At 47.6% G+C, this 22,152-nt stretch overlaps 1 protein-coding gene across 5 annotated transcripts in view; it reads right to left on the bottom strand.

Annotated features, from left to right (window-relative positions):
* Positions 1-21,696, bottom strand: part of NOX4 (NADPH oxidase 4) — a 106,640-nt gene extending 84,944 nt beyond the window's left edge. Inside the window, exons 1-4 of one of the 5 annotated variants that reach the window (XM_083499689.1) lie at positions 21,403-21,696; positions 13,368-13,463; positions 3,811-3,917; positions 963-1,047 (exon numbers count right to left, since the gene is read on the bottom strand). In XM_083499689.1, the coding sequence (XP_083355815.1) occupies positions 963-1,047; positions 3,811-3,852 (127 nt within the window). In that variant the 5' untranslated portion in view covers positions 3,853-3,917; positions 13,368-13,463; positions 21,403-21,696. Of the gene's footprint in view, positions 1-962; positions 1,048-3,810; positions 3,922-11,772; positions 11,863-13,367; positions 13,494-13,515; positions 13,535-21,402 lie in introns of those variants that run through there. The other 4 variants (XM_083499687.1, XM_083499688.1, XM_083499691.1 and 1 more) reach the window with 4 other exon arrangements.
* Positions 21,697-22,152: the final 456 nt, after the last annotated feature.

Raw genomic sequence — 22,152 nt, 5'->3', positions numbered from 1 at the left:
CAATCATAGTACAGAGGTACCTCAGGTTAAGTACTTAATTCGTTCCAGAGGTCCGTTCTTAACCTGAAACTGTTCTTAACCTGAAGCATCACTTTAGCTAATGGGGCCTCCTGCTGCCGCTGTGCCACTGGAGCACAATTTCCATTCTCATCTTGAAGCAAAGTTCTTAACCCGAGGTAATATTTCTGGGTTAGCGGAGTCTGTAACCTGAAGTGTATGTAACCTGAAGCGTATGTAACCCGAGGTACCACGGTAACAGGCCCCCACCCTAGCTTTAACAGGTCATAGATTATTTAATGGCCAAAGGCCAAAGGAATGTTTTCACCTGGCACCATTCCACAGTCGGGGAGCCACCACCAAAATGGCCCCTGCTCATCTTGCCACCCTCTGAACCTTTCGGGGACGGGGGGAATAGGGAAGGGCCTCAGATGACAAACGCAGGGACTGGGTCGGTTCGTATGGGGAGAGGTAATCCTTAAGGTATTGAGGTCCTGAGCCGTGTGAGGCTTCAGTACCAGCACTTTGAATTGGGCTCGGGAACTGGGGGTCTCCCAGGGCTGAGGTCCCCCACCCCTGGCCCAAAGGGAGGGTAACCACGTCCCCTGCTTTGGCCCACTATTTTGAAGGGCTGTCAGTCCTTGATTCGAAAGGAAACCAACATCCATGCTGAATGATTTAAATTGGATGCATGCTGGTATCCGTTCTACACCATAAAGCTTTCAGCAGGATTTCATGTGCAGTATCAAAGACAACTCTGCAGAGCTTGGACTCCCCATGCGCCCAGACAAAGACCTCCTCCTCCGAGACACTGGCAAATCTGAGAAAACTCTCACAGGTGGGTAAGAAGAAGTGTGGAAAGAGGCTACCCCATTGTGTACATCTGAAGAAAAGCCACAGAGCCCTTGTAATGCTTAGTGGACTTCCTAGCGAGAGCTGCCGCTTATGTCAATGAACGAACATACCTGAAAAGACACATATCGTCACACCACACGTCACATGGAACGTCTTGCTTTTGTCCAGAAGCCTCCTGGTTTTTCGGCTTGCCACCTGGAAAAAGAAGTCCGCAAGTGAGCCAGCGGTTCTCACCTCAAAGTGAATCAGCAGTTTGTGAGAAGAAGACAGACCCAGCTCTCCTGGTAAATATTGAGGTGATTTGCAGTAGATCGGCAAGGATTTCTGAGTCCCGGTTGCGCAACTAAAGCAGCAATAAAAATGAATCCCCTCCACTGCACCTTAAATTATATTGACGAAGTGAAGGAAGCTGGGGTTTATTTTATTTTTACAGGAGGGCTGTGAGTTCTCTTCAGCTCTGGTACTCAAAAGGAATTCACGGGCACAGTGAATTCTCAGTGTACGTCTCTTTCAGCTGGCTGGTGGATCCCAAGGCTCTTGAACAAAACAAGTCTGAAGCCTGCACACTCTTGGTCTAACCTATGGCTCTCCAGATGCTGGACTAAACAGATCCCATCAGTCCAATGGTCAGGGATAAGTCCAACCACATCTGGAAGGCCACATCCCTGCTCCCTGTTGAACTACAGCTCCTGTCAGCTGTAGACCAGTGGCTACATTGGATGGGGATTATGAAAACTGTATTCCAATGACACCTGGAGGGCCAAAGGTTCCCCAGCCTTGCTCTAAGAGCAGAGTCTTCCAATCTTGGGACTGCAGGTGTTGTTGGACTAGAGCTCATGTCCTCCCTGACCACTGGCTAAGTTATCTGTGGATGATGAGAGTTGTAGTCAAAACACATCTGAGGACTAATGGTTGAGGAACAGTGCTCTGGAGCAAGGCTGGACTCCAACTCCCATCAGCCCCACCAGCACAACCAATGCTCAAGGGTGGAGACAGTTGCATAACATCTGGAGGGCCAAAGGTCCCCCAGTGTGATGGCCTGGGACTCGGGCTCAGACTTGGAACCACAGGAGTCTCAGTCTGCACCGAATCCTTTGCCTCAGGCATCATCTGAACCAAGTCTGGGGTCTGATCCTGAAGAGCCCCAGTCTGCACAGGTTGCCCTGCAACAAACACCAGCTGGGCTGAGTCAGGGGCCTGAGCCTGCCCTGGCTCCAGATGTGGGGATTACCTCGTTGTCTTCAGCTGGGCCATCACTTACAGCTGCTCCACTACCGGTTGGGTCAGGGAAGACTGAGGTGGCCCCTGGATCTAGTAACCCACCAACATCTCCCGAGCTGCAGATACTAAGGTCTGAGAGAAAGAGAGACCTGAGTACTTGCAGGAGGAGTGCTCACCTTCAGGTGAAACAGGGAGGTGAGTTGCCGGGGGATCAGGACCGGCCGCTACCCCGACAAATATAATAGGCTGTTGGACCCCGCCCCAGGTTGCGGGAGCAACATTGCTGTATGTTACATCCTGCCTGAGATCCTGTACCTGTCTGCCTGGTTTCCTGCCTTGTCTCCTGCCTTGGCCCTGTCGGACTGACTCCTAGCGGAACCTTCAGATTCTGGTCTGGTCTTGGACCGCGTTTCATGGGTTACCCCCGGGCCCAGCACACCCAGCTCTACTCAAGAGCATCACCAGTTCCCCACCACTAGTGCACACAGAGATCATTGTCAGAAGCTCTTCCCTGATCATTAGCCTTCCTGGCTGTAGCTGGAGCCCAGAGATATTTGGGGGGATACAGGAAGCCCATCCTGATCAAATTTGCAGATGACACCAAACTGGGAGGGGTGGCTAACACCCCAGAGGACAGGATCACACTTCAAAACGACCTTGACAAATTAGAGAACTGGGCAAAAACAAACAAGATGAATTTTAACAGGGAGAAATGTAAAGTATTGCACTTGGGGGGGGGAATGAGAGGCACAAATACAAGATGGGGGACACCTGGCTTGAGAGCAGTACATGTGAAAAGGATCTAGGAGTCTTGGTTGACCACAAACTTGACATGAGCCAACAGTGTGACGCGGCAGCTAAAAAAGCCAATGCAATTCTGGGATGCATCAATAGGAGTATAGCATCTAGATCAAGGGAAGTAATAGTGCCACTGTATTCTGCTCTGGTCAGACCTCACCTGGAGTACTGTGTCCAGTTCTGGGCACCACAATTCAAGAAGGACACTGACAAACTGGAACGTGTCCAGAGGAGGGCAACCAAAATGGTCAAAGGCCTGGAAACGATGCCTTATGAGGAACGGCTAAGGGACTGGGCATGTTTAGCCTGGAGAAGAGGAGGTTAAGGGGTGATATGATAGCCATGTTCAAATATATAAAAGGGTGTCACATAGAGGAGGGAGAAAGGTTGTTTTCTGCTGCTCCAGAGAAGCGGACACGGAGCAATGGATCCAAACTACAAGAAAGAAGATTCCACCTAAACATTAGGAAGAACTTCCTGACAGTAAGAGCTGTTCGACAGTGGAATTTGCTGCCAAGGAGTGTGGTGGAGTCTCCTTCTTTGGAGGTCTTTAAGCAGAGGCTTGACAGCCATATGTCAGGAGTGCTCTGATGGTGTTTCCTGCTTGGCAGGGGGTTGGACTCGATGGCCCTTGCGGTCTCTTCCAACTCTATGATTCTATGATTCTATGATTCCATCCCTGTCCTCTGAGTATGCCTTTAATCTTCAATTAGCTCACACATAACATCTTCAGCCTTGAGCATCCAGGTGTCTCATAAATTGTGTCTTGGAGGTGGGATGGGATACTGCAATGAAAGTGACTCATTAAATGTGGTGATACAACCTCCCTGCCACCCCACAAGGAATTGAAAGCAAAAGTCAGAAGGTGAGCTTGTCACCTGCAGCCTCCCATTGGCTTTGTGCTAGCTCACTAGCTATACCCACATGGTTCTTTCTTACCTTCCGAGATCCTCGGAGGAAGGATAAGAGAATCCGACACATGGGCAAGAGGACCAGGCTGCAGTTGAGGTTCAGGACCGACGCAGAAGCTCTGCTGAGGCACAATCCTAGCTAAACAAAAACAGCAAGGGTCAGAAGCAGGCCTGCTCAGGCTCCCAAGCCACCAAGCTGAGAAGAGCCCACAAGTCACATCTTAGGATCTGTGGAGAGACCGCAGCTCAGGAGCAGAACATCTGTCTTGCATGCAGAAGGTGCCAGGTTCAATCCCAGCCATTTCCAGTTACTCAGGGTAGCAGGGGATGAAACAGGCCAGGGGTGAGGGACCTATGGTCCTCCAGATGTTGCCGGAATCCAACTCCCATCGTCCCTCACCATTGGGCATGCTGGGTGGAGTTGATGGCAGTTGGGATAAAAGCAGCATCAGCCACAGCTTTCTCACCCCTAGAATAAACGCTTCCCTGCCCCAGACCCTGGAGAGCTCCTGTCATTCACACAAGAGAGGAAAATACTGGACTGGGTGGACAAACAGTTTCAGCTAGTGTTAGGAAGTTTCCTTTGTAACCATTCTTGGCAATACCTCTGACTTCACCCCCAGAGGTGCACTCCATTATATATCGAGACGGGCGGAAGCCAACAACTACTACTACCTCTAACTATAGAACATGGGTAGGCAAACTAAGGCCCAGGGGCTGGATCCGGCCCAATCACCTTCTAAATCCAGCCCGCGGACAGTCCGGGAATCAGCATGTTTTTACATGAGTAGAATATGTCCTTTTGTTTGAAATGCATCTCTGGGTTATTTGTGGGGCATAGGAATTCATTCATATTTTTTTTCCAAAATATAGTCTGCCCCCCACAAGGTCTGAGGGACACTGGACCGGCCCCCTGCTGAAAAAGTTTGCTGACCCCTGCTATAGAAGCAAAGCATAGCTAGAAGCCATTCATAATCTGATCCTCTATGAATTCATCTAATTCTAAAGCACCCAGAGGTTCTCCATTCATGCCATAGATCACTGGAAAGCAAAAGGGCTACAGAGGCTTAATCTTTTTTTTTTCTTTTTCTTTTAATGAATGCTAAAATCTCAGGGAGAGGTCCTAGGGCACACACAGCCGTGACCCAACTTCCTGTACTTCCGAGTGTGCTGGCCAAGGGAGATCACGCGGCATCCCACGGACAGCTGCTGCCTGGAGGAGTCCGAAAGCCAAATGGCAAAGCTCGTGCCTGCTCTGGAAACTGTTGCTCTGAACATCCACATGGATGTTTGCATTCCCAGCGTCCGAGCACATGTCTGCACCACCCACAAGCGATCCTGCGTATCCACTTTCCAGGCACCCTCAAATTGCATTTGCAGCCACTCTCCTCTCCCAACATCAACGGAAGATGTTCAGCAGGCATGCAAGCCTTTCGGAGATTCAGAGCCGAAACACATCCTGCAATGCAACTGGATTGGCTGTATTATTTCAGACTGTGAAGCGGGGAAGGGCTCTAATTGCCTGACTGCTTTACACAGCAATCCGTGCAGACAGAAAAGGATTATGTCAGGAAGAAGGACCTTTCCCCCGAAACATTGACTTTCGATCTGCAGGGTCGCCCACCTGTCAATCATCCGAGGGCACATGCAGGCAATTAAGAATACATCCTTCCACAATGGTTAATTAATGTCTGTTTTTAGCACCCTGGGGATGCCTGGGATTGAACCTGGGACCTTCTGCATGCAAAGCAGATGCTCTACCACTAAGCTACAGACCTTCCTCGAATGGGCTGCTATAGCAGGGCCTTTCTAATGTTCACAACTGTGCTAATCTTTAAGGTGCCACGAGGCTCTGCTATTTTTGCTGTATTGCTTGCCCTCCAGAAACAGAAAGAGGAGAGCAAGCATTAGTCTACAACCGGCAGGTCTAAACCCACATCTGCATCACAGTCCGAACTGTGGTGAGTTGTCCCAACGGCTTTACTATCACACACGGTAACAAATTAGGAAGTTTAAAGAATATTTGAAAAATATGTTAATATTTAAATCTTAGAATAGCTCTGGAAGTAGATATAGGCTGTAGGGTTAGAAGTACAGTGGTACCTCGGGTTCCATACGCTTCAGGTTACAGACTCCACTAACCCAGAAATAGTACCTCGGGTTAAGAACTTTGCTTCAGGATGACAACAGAAATCGTGCTCTGGCGGCGCGGCAGCAGCAGGAGGCCCCATTAGCTAAAGTGGTGCTTCAGGTTAAGAACAGTTTCAGGTTAAGAACGGACCTCCGGAACGAATTAAGTACTTAACCCGAGGTACCACTGTAGAAGATAGTGTATTTTAAAATAGTACTATTTGTAAGTGACAAAATGTGAAGATTTTTATGGTAAAAGTAAGCGTGATAAAAAAATGGTTAGAAATTATGATATATGTAAACTGCTAAAAATGAGGTAAAAGGAAAATCAGATAAGGGGGACTTGGAAAAGCTCACCTAACAATGACAAGAATTTGTTTGTATTGTATTGTTTTTCTGTTTGTGTTGTTTAGTTGTGTTATAAAATGAATTTAAAAATTTTTGGGGGGAAAGAAAAGAAAAAAGAAATGGGTCCCACCATTCACGTTGGGGCTAAAAGTGGCTCTCACATCTGCAAAGGTCGAAGACTATCGGAGTAGGGTCTTTCAGCCTGGGAAAGAGGAGGCTGAGGGGAGATATGACAGCCACATTCAAATATCTCAAGGGCTCTCACATGGAGGATGAAGCAAACTTGTTCTCCCCTTCTCTGGAGTGTAGGACTCGAACCAATGGCTTCAAGCTCCAAGGAAGGAGATTCCGACTCAACATCAGGAAGAAATTTCTGATATTAAGAGCTGTCCAACAGCAGAATGGTCTCCCTCAGAAGGTGGTGGACCCTCCTTTCTTGGAGGTTTTTAAGCAGAGGTTGGAGGGTCATCTGTCATGGATGCTTTAGCTGAGATTCCTTGCATTGCAGGGGGTTGGACCAAACGACCTTGTAGAGTTGGACCCTTATAGAATCATAGAATCATAGAGTTGGAAGAGACCACAAGGGCCATCGAGTCCAACCCCCTGCCAAGCAGGAAACACCATCAGAGCACTCCTGACATATGGTTGTCAAGCCTCTGCTTAAAGACCTCCAAAGTAGGAGACTCCACCACACTCCTTGGCAGCAAATTCCACTGTCGAACAGCTCTTACTGTCAGCAAGTTCTTCCTAATGTTTAGGTGGAATCTTCTTTCTTGTAGTTTGGAGCCATTGCTCCGTGTCCGCTTCTCTGGAGCAGCAGAAAACAACCTTTCTCCCTCCTCTATGTGACATCCTTTTATATATTTGAACATGGCTATCATATCACCCCTTAACCTCCAATTTTACAAAGCTGTATGAGTCTATGACTGCAGTGTGAGAGTGTTTCTCTCAGTGTGAGAATCTAAGCAGTGCAAGCAGGTCCCTATCTTCATTTGGCAAAATGAGGGAGGGTCTAGGTCGAAAGAAGAATGGCAGGCGAAATTAATGGACTATGCAGAATTGGACAAAATGACAGGATGGATTCAAAACCTGCGGGACCAGAGATTTACAGAAGATTGGAAGAAGTATATGAATTATTTGAAGAGCAACTGTAATCAACAAATTGCGCTAGTAGGACCACAAGAAGTTTTGTAAGGAGAAATATACGAAGTGTTACAAAGTAGAAAAAGATAGATATACAGTGGTACCTCGGGTTAAGTACTTAATTCGTTCCAGAGGTCTATTCTTAACCTGAAACTGTTCTTAACCTGAAGCACCACTTTAGCTAATGGGGTCTCCTGCTGCCGCCGTGCTGCCAGAGCACAATTTCTGTTCTCATCCTGAAGCAAAGTTCTTAACCCGAGGTACTATTTCTGGGTTAGCAGAGTCTGTAACCTGAAGCGTATGTAACCTGAAGCGTATGTAACCGGAGGTACCACTGTATTGGTTATGAGTTTGAAATGTAACAGGGAAAATAAGAAATGCATACTAAAAGATTAGACTGGAAAATTTTCAGACGGGACTGATGGAAGTCAAAAAAAATGAGTAAGATGTAAAAGTATGTTTAATTTATATATATATATATATATATATATATATATATATATATATGAGGGTCTAGGTCTATGCTCCTTCACCCCACTGTTTCAAAAGCCAGCCTTGTACTACGGGGACTAAGGAACAAAGCATTTCCATTTCCCCACCACCACCACGATGTGGAGGTCACAGAGAAGAGCGAGGCTCCTCTCATGTTGGAGCAAAGGACGTACAGAGGCCTCCTTATTATCTATCCCATCAAGGGGCAGCAAACTGATGGGACATCTGGACCATATTGCAGACGAGAAGATAATAAAGGATGCAATTATGACATAATGAGAAAGCTTTCTCCAGAGAAGCGGCAAGACAGTGGTGTAAACAAAGGAAGGCTTTTCATTCCTAACTGCAGAGCTATATGTGGCATTGCTTCCTGAAAAGTGTCCTTCCGGCATGCAATGAGGGTTTGGGACCCTGAAGCAAAGCAGGTAATCCCTCCGTTAGCATCTGAAATGGGATTATTTATGAAATATACTCGGAGTCGAGAGTGGATTTCATGCTCTTTATTCAGCTCATAGAGGTGAGGAGGAATGGAAGTTCCCCCGGAATGTCTGCTTTATATACATTATTTACACAATGGGCCCCACGTGATTGGCTAATTCCGGGATTCTCCTGTAGGCCAATCAGGTTGCGGATTCACTTCTACCTGGAGCTGGATTGGGTGGCTCCTGTGGACCAATCAGACTGCTACATTCTGGATCCTATTGTTCTAGGGCCAATCAGACTGCTGCATTCTGAATCTTATTGTTCTAGGACTAACCAGACTGCTGCATTCTGGATCCTATTGTTCTAGGACCATTCAGACTGCTGCATTCCGAATCCCATTGTTCTAGGACCAATCAGACTGCTGCATTTTGGATCCTATTCAACTCGGTACATAACAATTTATCTGAGATTATACTTCATCATAGAGCTGGAAGGCGCCATGAGATGATCTAGCACAGTGTTTCTCAACCAATGGGTCCCCAGATATTGTTGGACTACAACTCCCATCATTCCTAGCCAGCATGACCAGTGGTCAGGAATGATGGGAGTTCTAGTCCAACAACATCTGGGGACCCACAGGTTGAGAACTGCTGAATTCTAGCGCAACCTTCTGCAATGCAGCAATCTTTTTGCCCAATGTGGGGCTCAAACCCATGACCCTGAGATAAAGAGTCTCATGCTCTGCTGACTGAGCTATCCCTCGGTATGCGCTTGAGGACCCTGTCAAGGGGGATGGAGGAATCTGTTGCCCTCCAGATGTTCCCATCAGCCCCCCAGCCAGCACGGCTAAAAATAAATAGAGAAAACCCAGCAAATCGGTTCATTCTGTCTCACTGACTTGTGCCTCTAAGGAGAAGGCTCTGCTGCAAACCTATGCTCTCTACCCGCCAAGCCAAATCTGATCCTCGGCTTGTACAGGAAAATCACACACACAAGCAAATGCAGTTGAGCTGAAGCCAGAACGAAAGACAAGATTCCGTGCTTTTCATGCTGCTTTTCCTGCCCCTTTTGAAGGAGAAACCTCCTTCCCCAGATTTTGACTACCCCACTTTCCTCAGCCAAAGGACTGTCTCCCGGTCTTCTTTTACATGCTGTTACATCACTGGCCACTTTGACACCATACATGTAAAGCACTATGATATGGACTTAAACAGCCATGGCTATATTATTATTATTATTATTATTATTATTATTATTATTATTATCGGAAGACCAAAAAAGTGGGAGAAGAAAAGAGACATCATCACAACCTAAAAGAAAAGCTGAGCTGCTTTTCACCTTTTCCATCTCATGTGAAGAAGAAAAAGAAGAAGAGTTTGGATTTGATATCCCGCTTTATCACTACCCAAAGGAGTCTCAAAGCGACTAACGTTCTCCTTTCCCTTCCTCCCCCACAACAAACACTCTGTGAGGTGAGTGAGGCTGAGAGACTTCAGAGAAGTGTCACTGGCCCAAGGTCACCCAGCAGCTGCATGTGGAGGAGCGGGGAAGCGAACCCGGTTCACCAGATTACGAGTCTACCGTTCTTAACCACTACACCACACTGAGATAACATAACACTTTTGCAAATGTGGACACCACCATCACTGATTCTTTATGTGTGATTCCTGCATTTCAGGTGGTTGGACTAGACGATCCTTTGCATCCCTCCCAATTCTACAGTTCTTTAATTCTATAATTGTGCAACCTGGCCTTGCGGGAAACACAGTCCAAAAGCAACCTCAGTTATAAAATAGCTTGATCTGAATATGAAGCCCTCCATCCCATATATATATATATATATATATATATGCAGGTTTTGGTGTCTTCGGGTGTCTTCCCGTGTAAGAGTTGGGGTGTCTAGGCGACGTTTTGACGAGGTCTCACTCGTCATCTTCAGGCTGGTGCTTTCGGCTTCTTGTTACTGGAACAGAGCAGGATCTCAGTGTTTGAGTTCCTATAAATACTGTTGAGGGGGTGTGGTGTATAGCCTCCAACGTTCTGGGCAGAGAGGAAGTTCCCAGGTTAGTGTGCCTTTTCTTCTTTTGTTCATTAATTACTTGAGGGATATCTTGAGTGATTTCTTGAGTGATATTCTGAGTACCACTTAGGAGGGTCATTAGGTGTGGATTAGTTGCTAAAGCTTTCGTGTCTTGACCTCTTGAGCTTGTGAAGAGTTTTTCTGAGAAGATGGCTGTACTGCACTTAGTTGTGCTCTGGCTTGGCTTCGTGTATAGGGGCGAGCTATGGTTTTGTGCCCTGTGTCAGCCAGATCTGTGTAGGGATTGCAGGGGGGTGCAGCATCCGGAGGTGCCACTATGGTTTGGCTACTGGATGGTGTCTGTAATTTATCTGTGGAGAGGGTCTGGGTTTGGGTCTGGTGTGGTTGATTGGAGATGGTGTTCTGTGTGCCTCTGGTTCTGGTGTCGGTTTTTGTGGGGAGGGCTAATTTCCAGATGTCTGGCAGGCGGGACGTGTCGTCACGCTTGTTCATGTTGTGAGGGTGTTTCTCTATCTCGATGGCTTCCATGATTATTCTCTTGTGGTGATGTTCCATGTTAAAGAGCAATTTGGAATCTGCAAAATTAATTTCGTGTCCTGTTTCTTTCATGTGTTGGAAAAGAGAGGAAGTTTTTTCTTCTTTTTTGACGGCATTCTTGTGTTCTGCGATACGTGCATTTATTCGTCTGTTTGTTTGTCCAATGTACGTGGCTGGGCAGACTTTGCAGGGTATTTCATAGACCCCTTGGTTTTCCAACTGGATTTTATCTTTGGGGTTTCTGAGGATATTGGCTATTTTTTGGTTGGTGCAAAAGGCTGTTTTGATATTGTGTTTATGGAGGATTTTGCTAATTTTATCTGTAGTGCCCTTGATATAAGGAAGGAGGGCCATGCCATTGTTTTCTTCTGTGTCTTGGTTTTTGGGGGGTGTTTCTTTTTGGATTAGCTTCGTAACCCTGTTTTGCTGGTATCCATTGGCGATTAACACATTTGAGAGATTCTGTAATTCAGTTGTCAAGTGGTCTTTGTCAGCCAGGCGTTTGGTTCTGGAGATGAGAGTCTTGGCTACGGAGTTTATTTGTGCAGGGTGGTGGTGTGATTGTGCATGTAAGTAGCGGTTGGTGTGTGTTTTTTTCCGGTAGATAGTGTGTCCTAGGGAGCCATCAGGTTTTTTGTAGATTAGGACGTCAAGGAAGGGAAGTTGGTTGTTGGCTTCTATTTCCATAGTGAATTGTATTTTGGGGTGTAGGCTGTTGAGATGTGTGAGGAAGCTATCTAGTTTTTCCTTCCCGTGTGGCCAAATTACATATATATATATATTACATATATAACATATATATATATATATATATATATATATATATATATATATATTGCTTTAGACAACCATTTTTGAACAGAAATCCCAACATACATCAAAAAGAGTGCTGCCTGCCTCCTCTCTTCTCCCCCACACAAGGGATAACAACAGAAATGGCTCTTTGAATTTCAGAAGGCTTTGGAATGCCTGAAATCAAAACAGGGGCAATTATTCCCTTCCTAAAGAAAGGGAGAACTGTAACCCGATCCTGGGAGTGTTTGCTCAGAAGTAAGTCACACCAAGTGCTGCGGACTGAATCCAAAGCAAGCAAGCATTGCAGAGCACCTTAGCAGCTGAGGCGAAAGCATCATTCCCTGCCCGCCCGCCCCCCCCCCCCCGACAAATCCACAATGAGAAAGAACAACAGAAACCAGAAACGTTTTCTGCATCTGAATCTTACAGGATACGTTCCCCTATCCTTGTTATCTGTGCCTCATAATAGCTTCACAGTGCAACAAATGCATCAGAACTTTTACTTCTGTTATTAAAAACAGAAATCAACTTTCCAGGCCTTATGATGACATGGGCGGCTGTTGCTTTTTAAAGGCAGGTTTTTTAGGTTCCTTGAGCCACCTTGCGACAGGGAGAAAACCAGCACATGAAGATGCTCTCATTATTACACCTCCGCATAAGAAATAGTTGTTCTTCCTGGATTTCTGCCCTGAAGCTTTGAAAGAAACGTTGCAATTAAAAAGAAGGCAGCACCAATGGGTGAAAGGATGAGTTTAAAACTGAGCGAGCAATGCCTTCACTGCTCTATTCAATACAGGTGCAATAAACAAAGAGACTTTGAAGTGCAAAACCTATGCGCAGCACAAATAACACGTGCACATTTGAACATCTAGGTTTCCTTGCAAAACACACACGCAGAAACAGCCATCAGGGAAGAATCTTGCCTGGGGTGTAAATAGCCGTCTCTCAGTCTTGATTCCAACTGCAAAACGGGAATAACGTCGCCCCATTATTGTTGTTCCAGAAAAGTGTGCATTAGGTACATCCACCTTTAAATGTAAGCTGTATCAAAATTCTCCCCCATCTTTAGCTAAAACATCCTGGGTAGACTACTTCCCCTCCCTTTTTTCCTTTTTTCTTTTGGCTGACAGCGCTTTCCGAAAGAAAACCGCACCAGGACTCGTGAGGGTACGATAGGAAGGATGGGAAGGTTCATTTTATTTAAAGAAAAGAAGCGAAGATCCTTTCCCTTGAGAAATATACATCAGGAGAGCTGGCTTGTAAGCGCTCTCGCCGGAACGGGCCCACGAGGTTGGTTAAAGTTACCATGACTAACAGTTGCAAGCCCAGCCATCCGCTGAGTGGGGTTCACATGCCAAAAATGATGCCTGCAGCTGGGAGCTGAGGAAGAACAGACAGGCAGGGAGCTCTCTTTTCCCAGACCCTGGACAGAGTCGTTCCTTTAATTCAGGCACAGAAACAGTCTCCAGCCTATTCCTTTCCCTCCCACCCACCCCTGCCCTTACATAACCCCTCTGCCCCCCCCAAACATTCACCCCTTCTCCTTCTCGTGAGTCACCAAGAAGCCTTGAATCTTCCCGGTTAGCCAAAACCTTCCATTTCCTTCTCGTTCCCAGAGCCCCAAGGAAAGAGAGCAGGGGAGAGAGAAGGGGGGGGAGCGAACATCTACCACTTACCCCCAGCATCTGATGCAGATAGTAATACTGAGGCCCCCAATAATATATCCGGAAAGTTTTCCAAAACAGCCCCACGTTGAGAGACAGCCAGAGCAGCTGAAGGAAGCAATGGGGGGGGGGAGGAGAGAGAACAAATTATTATTATTACATGTAGAAAGGGCATGTGCAAAACCAGAACTCTCTCCACCAGAGAGAAGACACAGGCAACAAACTCTCAGGGCAGGGGGAGGCTCAAAAGCTGAGTGAGAAAAAGCAAGACAAAGGCTTTTAAGAAATAAAATGGGGGGGGGGGATAGTTGGGCCACACCAGCTGTGTTTTTGGAAGGTTTCCAACCGTGATGATCTCACTGTAACATGGGATGCTTTCAGACCATCACTATTTTCCGGTGGGATTCGCTCACATATCAGCAAATTCAGATTACATGCTTATTTACAGTATTTAAATTCCATCTTTCTTTTTCCCCCTGGTGTACATGATCCTCATTTAACACCCACAACAACCCTGTGAGGTAGATTAGGCAACTGGGCCCAGGTTACCCAGTCATGGGGCCAAGGGACGTTTTGAAGCCTGGTCTCCCAGGCCAACACTCTAACCACTGCACCACCCTGCCTCTCTCAATTGCAGCTGATTGGGAGCTCTTGCGCAATAAAACCATTCCCCACCACACCACACCCTCTCAAAATAATCAGACTTTTCGCAATAAGGAAAAGGACAGGAAAATGCTCTGGAAAGTGTGGGATAACTCTTTCTTGATGGAAAGTTATCTATCCTCCTTAGCGGGGGTGTGGGTGTGATCACAATGATTATTCAATAAATAGCCAACACTGTCTAACCTCCCTGTAAACAAATCAAAATGAATGCTCAGTAAATGGGTTGTCTGGAAGAACCGTCCTGTGTGACTGCAAATCTCCAATACGCTCTGGACTCCCACCACAGATATTGAAATACTTTATTGTCACTTGTACAACTTGTATACAGTGAGATTACACAAGCACCCCCCACTCAGCTCTCTTAGTCTTAATTCCCCTCATTTACTGGCATCCACCCACCAAACCCAAAAGTCAGTTGCCCTGTTGTTATCTTTTCATTCAGCAGCCTAACAGCTCACAGATAGAAGCTGTTCTTTACCCTGTTGGTGCGACTAATCATGCTTCTATATCTTCTGCCTGAGGGCAGGAGATCAAGAAAGTGCTGGCCAGGGTGTGAATCATCCCTGCAAATTTTCCTCACTCTCCTGAGGCAACGTTCTTCCACTATTTCATCCAGCGGATTCACAGGACAGCCCATAATATCTTGCACTGTATCTGCCACCCTCTGTAGGCACTTCCTATCAGATGATGTCAAACCAGCGTACCACACAGTGATGCAGTATGAAGGGACACTTTCTATTGTAGAAGGAGATCGTCAAATGTTGATTGACATCATTCTTTCACAATAGTCTGAGGAGATGGAGTCTCTGTTGGGCTTTCTTAACCACCTGGATTGTATTGATTTTCCAAGTAAGGTCTTCACTGAGATAAACTCCTAGGAATTTAAAGGAAGAGACTCTCTCCACACAGCCCTCCCCAATGTACAGCAGGGCTAGTTCTCCTCTCTTCCTCCGAAAGTCCAACGCCATCTCCTTTGGTGGTTGGATCGGCCCATGGAAAGCAATGAGACAATAACAGCTTAAGTCCCTTTGAGTTCAGTAGAAACTAAGTGCAACTAAGGCCTGGTCCACACTTAGCTTTCACCTCACTCTTTCCAGGCAGGGGTATACGCTTTAAGGCTCTGCGTCCAAGCACTGGGATTTATTTATTTATTGTCCCAAGGCAGTCATGGCTTAAGGAGCATAGATGTCAGTGGGAACTAAGTGCAGCTGGTTTAGTGTGTATTCAACCCACAGAATTTACAAATAAGGAGCCACGATGGCGGGGAGTGGGCATGCACATTGTCCCCAGCAACTTGCTTCAGTGGGGTCTGTAATTAAAAATGATAAGAGATCGCTTTTGGCGCTGAGGCTAGCAAACATGATGAGCTCAGATAGCTCTAAATGGACCTGGCAGCTGCAGTACATGATAACAGGGTAATCATGCAGTCTCAGCCATCCCAAGAATGAACCCCTAAGGCTAGATCTTAAGTTTAGGATGGGGGGGTGACTAAGAGGAGACCTGATAGGAAGTTGTCTTAATGGCTGTATTCTCCCTCCACTGTCAAAGGACACATGCCCCTGAGTGCCAGCTGCTGAGAGCCACAAATGGAGAGAGTGCAATTTTGCTCAGGCACTGCTTGCAGGCATCCCATAAGTAAATGGTAATGTTTAGGTAAATGGTAAAGGACCCCTGGACGGTTTAGTCCAGTCAAAGGCGACTATGGGGTTGTGGCGCTCATCTCGCTTGCAGGATGAGGGAGCCGGTGTTCATCCACAGGCAGCTTTCTGGGTCATGTGACCAGCATGAGTAAACCGCTTCTGGCGCAACGGGACACTGTGACAAATGCCAGAGCGCATGGAAACACCGTTTACCTTCCCTCTACAGTGGTACCTATTTATCTACTTGCACTGGTGTGCTTTCGAACTGCTAGGTTGGCAGGAGCTAGAACAGAGCAACGGGAGCAATGGGAGCTCACCCTGTTGTGTGGATTCAAACCGCTTACCTTCCAATCAGCAAGCCCAAGAGGCTCAGTGATTTAGACCACTGCGCCATGCTAGCTAAACCTAAGGGAGCCGGCGTTTGTCATGTAGCTGCCCCCTGCCTCCCCTTGGCTACACCCATGGGGGGAGACACAGAAAGCATGGTCGGAAGGGGGCCACAGTCCAAAAAAGGCTGGGAAACTGGTCTAGCCAATGTAGCCTAGTATTCTGCTCCCCACAGTGTCCACAAGAAGGCACAAAAGTCATAGCAATCTCCTGCAACCATATTATTCTACATGGAGGTGCCAGGAATCAAACTTGCACATGAAGAAAATGTGCATGATCAGTGAGCTGTGGCCCCTCTGTGCATTCTTCTTAAAGGTAAAGGTACCCCTAACTGTTAGGTCCAGTCATGGACGACTCTGGGGTTGTGCGATCATCTCATTCTATAGACCAGTGTTTCCCAACCGGTGTTCCGCGGCACACTAGTGTGCCGCCGGACGTTGCCTAGTGTGCCGTGGGAGGGAGGCGGGCGAGTCGGGCTAATCCTCCGACGAGCTCCACCTCCAGACCCATTGCTCAAATCCTTTAACCCAGGAGGGTGGGGGGGGGGGAGAAAGAGAAAAAAGAAAGGGTGGGAAAAAAGAAGGGGAAGAGAAAATATTTTTTTAAAAAAAAGGAAAGAGAGGGGGAAAAGCGAGGGATGGAGGAAGGGGAATAAACAGAAGGGGAGGACAATGAAGAGGGGCGGGGCTTGGCAGGCAGCAGATAACTGGGGAGGGGGGCGCGGCTGGCGGCGGCTCAAGGCAGGAAGGGAGGAGCTGCCTCGCGGAGAGTCTTGGGCTGCAGAGATTTCCCGTTCAGGAGCGCGGGAGGCCACGCCGTGGATGGGAATCTCCTCCTCCTCTTCCTCCTCCTCCTCCAGGAGAGAGGGTGGTCCGCCCCACCGAGTCGGGACTGCTCAAGCGTGGGAGCCTATAGTTAGAGCTCAGCTCCTTTTCTTGCCTTCCCCGCCCCCCCACGGAGCACATTTTCCTCGCCCCCCCAACCCCCGCATGTAGAATAGAAGCCCTCCAGCCTCCACGGTGCACAAACTCTCCCCTCTGCAACGAAGCGCTTTGTTGCATATCTTTGGTGAGGTTTTTAGGCAGCCTTGGTGCACCTTAAATCAGCGCTAATTGCGCCTGGACGCAGTATTTACTTCCGAGTAGGCCCCCTTCTCCCCCCCCCCCCCGGTAGCACCTGACGTTGCTATTCGTATCATCAGGTTTGTTTGTTGATAATTTAATTGTTTTAAAAGCATCATGCTAAAGAGCTCTCTCCCACCCCCAGACCCTTGGGCAAAACAGAAACACACACATACACAAACACAGAGATTGAGCCCTGCAGGTTTTATGAAATGAATGGATTCTGAATGCCTGTTTCAGTGGCTTGTCCGCCTTAGGCTGCTGGGCCAGACACCTGTTACACGGTGCAGTCCGTAAGCTGTGAGCGCTGCTACCTGCCGCCGAGACCACGTAACGACAGTCTTGAAAGACCTACATTGGCTCCCAGTACCTTTCCGAGCACAATTCAAAGTGTTGGTGCTGACCTTTAAAGCCCTAAGCGGTTTCGGTCCAGTATACCTGAAGTAGCGTCTCCGCCACCATCGTTCAGCCCAGACACTGAGATCCAGTGCCAAGGGCCTTCTGCCAATTCCCTCACTGTGAAAAGTGAGGTTACAGGGAACCAGGCAGAGGGCCTTCTCGGTAGTGGCGCCCGCCCTGTGGAATGCCCTCCCATTAGACATCAAAGAGATAACCATTACCTTCTATGCTGTTACTATTTTTTTATTTTTTTTTTACATAAGTAAAAAGTGACCTTTCCCCATCTGGCATGGTGGTGTGCCTCGAGATTTTTTTCATGAAACAAGTGTGCCTTTGCCCAAAAAAGGTTGGGAAACACTGCTATAGACCAAGGGAGCCGGCGTTTGTCCGCAGACAGTTTCCAGGTCATGTGGCCAGCATGACTAAGCCGCTTCTGGCAAACCAGAGCAGCGCATGGAAACACCGTTTACCTTCCCGCCAGAGCGGTACCTATTTATCTACTTGCACTTTGACGTGCTTTCGAACTGCTAGGTGGGCAGGAGCTGGGACCGAGCAACGGGAGCTCACCCCATCTCGTGGATTCGAACCGCCAACCTTCTGATCAGCAAGCCCTAGGCTCTGTGCTTTAGACCAAAGTGTCACCCGCGTCCCATGTATTCTTCTTAGGAATCTGCTATTTGTCTCTTTAGTCCAGATGCATCTAGTCTGATTGGGAGTGGCCCTCTGGGGCAGGGATGTGGAAGACCTGTGGCCCTCCAGATGTCAATGGACTACAGCTCCCACCTGAAAAAGGTGTCAGTCAGAGGTGATGAGAATAACAACATCTGAAGCGTGTCAGGTTCCCCACCCCTGCTCTAGGGTTCAAAGGCTTTCTCCATCATCCGATGTTTCTAATAGGGGATGCCAAAGACTGGACCTTGGCATGATATGCTTGCCACCTTCAAATATCTCAAGGGCTGTCAGATGGAAGAGGGAACAAGTTGTTTTCTCCTGCTCTGGAGGGTAGGACTCAAACCAATGGCTTCAAGTTACAAAGAAAGAGATTCTGTCTAAACATCAGGAAGAACTTTCTGACATTAAGTGATGTTCAACAGTGGAACGGTCTCCCTTGGGAGGTGGTGGGCTCTCCTTCTTGGAGGTTTCTAAGCAGAGGTTGAGTGGTCATCTGCCATGGATGCTTTAGCTGAGATTCCTGCATTGCAGGGGGTTGGACTAGATGAGGCTCGGGGTCCCGTCCAACTCTACAGTTCTATGATTCCGTTATTCTATAACATGATTCCACAATTCTATGAACCTGAAATCTTATCCACGCAAAGCAGGTGCTCTACCTCAGAGCCACAGCTCCTAATGGTAAAGACAGCTGGTCCCCACCACAGTTGTCTGGGATTTGAACCCAGAACCTCTCAAATGCTGAAGAAAGAACAATGCCCCTAAACAGACAATTCAGATTACTGGATTTGTAGGAACTCTAAGACCAATGGTGACCCACCAGATGCCCATGGAAAGCTCAGACCCAGGACCTGGGTGAAATAGCACTCTGCCCACATCTGATCTCCAGCAACTGGCATTTGGAGGTATACTACCTCCAACAGTGGAGGCAGAACACCTTGACTACTAGCCACAGGTGGCCTCATCCTCCACAACTTAGTTGAAAATTTGTTGAAAGCACTTTTTAAGTCTTCCAAGGCCACCCATCACTAACACCTTCCAGCCTGAGTGAACGTAAGCAAAGGAGAAATGAATCCCGATGAAGTTATCACTGTATAACCCTGACCGGTTGGGAGAGTCTGCAAACCCTGCACAAGCACAGAAGATCTGTCCATCAAGCATACACTCAGAACAAAAATGTGAGGAACTGAAATTAATAGGGAATTTGGGAAAGGTCCTGAACTCATTTGCTTTCAGTGCAGAAGGTGCCAAGCACAATCCATAGCTTCTCCTGGTGGGCTTGGGCAGAGACTCCTGCCTGAAACTTTGAAGAGCCAAAACCAGCCAGTGTGAATGATAAAGAGTTGGGTGGACCAATACAGTGGTACCTTGGTTCTCAAACACCTTGGAACTCAAACACTGCAAAACCAAGAGGTAAGTGTTCCGGTTTGCGAACTTTTTTCGGAAGCCAAATATGTTCCGTTTTGAATGTTACGCTTCCAATTTGAGTGGCACACTTCCGTTTTGAGTGTTACGCTGAGATCTGTCTGTTTTTGCTATTTATTTTGCCTTTTTGTTTCTGTGGCTCCTTTTGTGTGTGACTGTGTGGAACCCAGTTCAGCTACTGATTGATTGATTGATTGATTGATTGTGTGACTGCAGTACATTGTTTATTGTTTTCATTTTATGGATCAATGGTCTTGTTAGATAGTAAAATTCACGTTAAATTGCTGTTTTAGGGGTTGTTTTTAAAAGTCTGGAACGGATTAATCCATTTTGCATTACTTTCTATGGGAAAGCACGCCTTGGTTTTGGAACACTTTGGTTTTGGAACGGATTTCCGAAATGGATTAAGTTTGAGAACCAAGGTACCACTGTAGTAGCTTCCTAAATTCTCATGGTCATCTGTAGAATCATAGAAATGTAAGCTTGGAAGGAACCCTGAGAGTCATCTCGTCCAATCTCCTGCAATGAAGGAATCTCAACTAAAGCAGCTACCCAGCACTGAAAGTACTTTTTAATCCCAGATGTGCTTATACCATATGTATGTACACACACTCAAATACACACACACACACCCAGTTGGTTTGGGTTCCTCTGTAGCAAAAGCCAGCGCAGTTCAACAAAGGAGACAGTTAAAGGGAACCTCCATTTCAAATTCCAAGCTCCATTAATGTGTGACCCCCAAATTTTGGATCCCCCCCAAAAAAACTGATGCCGAAGTTTAGTGCTAATTTTGTGCCATGAACCTCGCATTTCATGCCACCTCCCGAACAGAGTACTGTAACTGACACAGCAAATCTGTTGCAAAAACACTACTTAGGTTTCAAACCTACACTCACATCTGAGAGTAAGCCCCATTGAACCCACTGACTTACTTCTGAGCAGCCCTGTCTAGGACTGTGTCGTTAGGCAAGCCTCTCATTCTGACATTGCAATTAGGACGGTGACGGTTTTACTTTATTAATAACCTCCCTTCACCCTAAGGTCTGAGGGCAGATGACAATAATAATAAAAATACAACATTAAAAATGGTTTTAAACAACTTACAGGGTGGGTCCTAAAAACAGACATTTCCGGTGTCAAAGACCAGGGAAGAAATGTGAGGGGCAGTAATGCTAACCTACCTTGCAGGCCTGTTGTGGGAATAATGTAAGCTGATTTATATGGGGAAATAAACACAGGAACCAGTCTTGTATCCAGTAAGGTCTTTGGCTGATCTAGCTCAGTATCAAGGCTGGCAGAAGCTCTCCAAAGTTTCAGAAGTCTTTCCCAACCCTACCTGGAGATGAACCTGGGGCCTTCTACATGCCAAGCAACTGCTCTGTCAATGAGCTATGAGCCTTCCAGAAGGGAGGCAGAGATGGTTTTCTCCATTAGATTTCAATCAAAAGCATTGATCCTCACCCTGTGACCCTGCGCGTAATGCCCAGAACCTGCCCACGCTCAGGAGCGCTCTCTCCTTTCCCCTTCTTCTACTTCCTGGCCTTTCCCCACACAGGACGGCTCCGAGCTCGGCGTTCCCGAGCAGGGCTTGGACCCAACCCTGCGTGGGGGGAAAGGGCAAGAGCGCTCCTGAGCATGGGCAGGTTCTGAGCATCTCTGGCGCGCAAGCGCAGCGAGAGCAACATCCTTGCGATGGAGGCGGCGAGGCTGCGCGCACCCCCGAAAGGCAAAGGTCCCTCTTACCAAAAGGAGGTGTTTGCTGCCCTCGTTGGCGAGCCAGCTCTGGCAGGAGGCAGCCATGGTCCCGGCCGATGAAGGAGTCCCACCACCGGCTCTCTCTTTCTCTGCTTTTGTACTTTGGGGGCGGCCGGAGGGAGAGGCTTGGCTTCCTTTTCAGCCGCTGGAAAGCCAAGCCTCCCCCCTCCCCTCTTTCCGGCCTCCCCCCTCCCCTCTTTCTCTCCTCTTCCCTGGACCCCCTCCCCTCCTCCCCTCCTGCCCCGCGGGGAGAAATCTAGTCGCTTCTCCCTCCTCCTTCCCTCCCCACCTTCCCTGCGCCTAGCAGACAGCTCCAGGGTGGCGCCGACGGGCTCCTTTGTCTGGGACGAGGAGGAGCGATTTTTCTCCGCGCGTGGAGTTGGGGGTCTCCTGCGCTCCGAGGAATTCACCTCTCTCTCTCTCTCTCCTTGATGGTGGGGGGGGGGCTCTTTGCTCGTGCAACGTTTTTCCTGTGTTTTTTGCACACCCGTCGTCCCATCACCTTTATGATTAGTTTGATGCCAGAGCGCGAAGTTGTGGTTTTACTTCGAACAACAAGAACAGCAGCAACAGGTTTTGAAACAGTTGCAAGAGAGGCAACAAAGAAAGAGACGTTCGGCAGGTGAAGCTCTTACCGTCTCGCACTGCAAAGCCCCTCTGTCTCCAGACTTGCGAAAAACTCCCCCAGTTGGTTGCCTGGCTTGCAATCCAGCTATTATTTTTTTTAAAGAAGAAAGA

This window comes from Podarcis liolepis (genome assembly GCF_965112155.1).
Source record: "Podarcis liolepis genome assembly, chromosome: 4".
NCBI lineage: Eukaryota > Metazoa > Chordata > Lepidosauria > Squamata > Lacertidae > Podarcis > Podarcis liolepis.
This window is presented reverse-complemented; position numbering and strand designations above follow the sequence as displayed.